This window comes from Humulus lupulus, chromosome 7, assembly GCF_963169125.1.
Source record: "Humulus lupulus chromosome 7, drHumLupu1.1, whole genome shotgun sequence".
Classification (NCBI taxonomy): domain Eukaryota; kingdom Viridiplantae; phylum Streptophyta; class Magnoliopsida; order Rosales; family Cannabaceae; genus Humulus; species Humulus lupulus.
Window position 1 is genome coordinate 9,759,951 of NC_084799.1, and position 1,849 is coordinate 9,761,799.

The 1,849-nt window shown below is 31.0% G+C and overlaps 1 protein-coding gene across 2 annotated transcripts; it reads right to left on the bottom strand.

Annotated features, from left to right (window-relative positions):
- Positions 1–571: 571 nt before the first annotated feature.
- On the bottom strand, positions 572–1,577 carry LOC133789438 (germin-like protein subfamily 1 member 17). Of its 2 annotated transcripts, XM_062227285.1 has the most exons (3): positions 1,454–1,577; positions 1,135–1,363; positions 572–1,020 (listed from the first exon to the last, which is right to left on the bottom strand). In XM_062227285.1, exons 1-3 carry the CDS (start codon positions 1,575–1,577, stop codon positions 810–812), a joined length of 564 nt encoding a protein of 187 aa, XP_062083269.1. In that variant the 3' UTR covers positions 572–809. The 2 variants fall into 2 exon arrangements, with proteins under 2 accessions (XP_062083269.1, XP_062083268.1); XM_062227284.1 differs by having other exon boundaries at positions 572–1,363.
- Positions 1,578–1,849: the final 272 nt, after the last annotated feature.

A 1,849-nucleotide genomic window follows, 5' to 3' on the forward strand; every position in this document is an offset into this window, starting at 1 on the left:
ATCATATTTTAATTTATTAAATTATTTATTATTTTTAAATAATTATCATTGTAAAATATTTCAAAAATATTCTATTTTAATTTGTTTAATTATTTATTATTTTTTATTTAAGTTTAAGTGTTTACAAACTACAGTTAAATATAAAAATATTATGTTAAATATAAGAATATTCCGTTAAAGTTAATATTAAAAAAAATAAAAAACCGTTAAAACCAAGAATTTACTTTATCTACCCACTTATTATATAGAAGATATATATTTATATATTTTTATATATATATATATATAAATGAGTGCTTGAAGTTGAGAATCTGTATTCTAATTTCTATGGTATACAAATATGGGGAAAAGTATTATATTTGAACGCCAGACTTCTTTTAATTAATACTAAGTAGGCCTATATGTTTCAAAGACAGATAGTAATTAAAATGAAACGCATGTAAATTCAGAGACTTTTAAAATTAGGGTAATATATATTTATAGTAGTCGTTTAATGGAGACTTTTCCATGTTTGATGATTGCTTTAAACCAGTTGAGGAATTGAAAGTATGATATGAAAAAAAAAAAAAAATGGAAAAACGCTAAACGTTCGATTTATTCCTTAGAGATAATTATTTAGGAGTTGAGCAAGATTGAGAGTGCATATCAATTTTTTCTTAATAATTCAGCAAAACTAGGATTACAAAGAATTAATCGAGAAACGGTACGTTCACTACATAACCATTTCTATTTATTCAAAAAGAATACATTAATGTTAAAATAAAATAGGCTAGCTGTTATTGATGGATTCTTTGCTATCACATTATTAATTAGTTGTTATCATACCAGAATTGTTTCTGGAGATAGTTGATAACATTCTTGTCCACTTGGAAGGCTCTAGCCAGGATATCAGGGTTGATGGCAGGATTTGATCCAAACACAGTGTTTGCAATGGTGATCACTCCTGCGTTTTGGCTACTGAGACCGGCAAAGGCGACTGCAGGAGTGTGTTCTGGATTGAACTGGAAGTGAATCATACCTATTGGGAATACAAACACATCTCCTTCTTTCAAAATTTTTGTAAACAGACGGTTTCCATCTTGGTTGGATGACACAAAACCCACATAGAGAGTTCCCTTGACGACCACTAGGATTTCAGAGCCACGAGGGTGAATGTGAGGTGGGTTTTGGCCGTAAGGTGCATAATCAATGCGAGCCAATGATATTCCAAGAGTGTTGAGCCCAGGAATCTTGTCCACATTCAATTGTGTTACATTAGATCCAACTGGGTTGTTTGTGTCTCTTGGAGTGTTGAGGCCAGAAAAGAAGAAATCCTCAGCCTTGACAAGTTTGGGATCCTTACAATACTTCCCATTCACAAACACTGATGATCAAAATAAATTTTGTTAGTGTCAATTATCAAGTACATATACTAGTAAAGACCCAAATAAAAGTAAGAAAAATATGAACTTACAAGCTTTGTGGGGTTCATCAACAGCCACACAAAAGTCCTGGAGAGGGCTTGGGTCAGAGGCAGTGGCAATGGAAGTTGCCAAAGCCAAAACAACAAGAGTGAGAAGGAAACAGACACCTTTCATTTTGATGAATATTCTTTAGTACTGCGCTATATATATGTTACTTTTCTCTTCAAATGATCTTTAATTTGTATGGTATTTGATCAGAAAGGGTTGTGGATTTTGCATTATATTACGCATCTATTTATATAGATCGATGTTGGAGTTTGAATTATTAGTCCATCATAATACAAGAAAATAGTTGACAAATGACTTGGTTTTTCTTTTTATTTTCATTATTTGGTTGTAGAAAGGCTTGGTAAATTTTGAATTAGTCATACTCTTGTGTGTATATA

Bases quoted from the DNA above. Each gene is read 5' to 3' on its own strand.
- LOC133789438 (XM_062227284.1), bottom strand. From the start codon at position 1,577: ATGAAAGGTGTCTGTTTCCTTCTCACTCTTGTTGTTTTGGCTTTGGCA. The intron at 1,364-1,453 runs GTAAGTTCATAT...TTTGATCATCAG, and splicing joins TGATGAACCCCACAAAGCTT to TGTTTGTGAATGGGAAGTAT.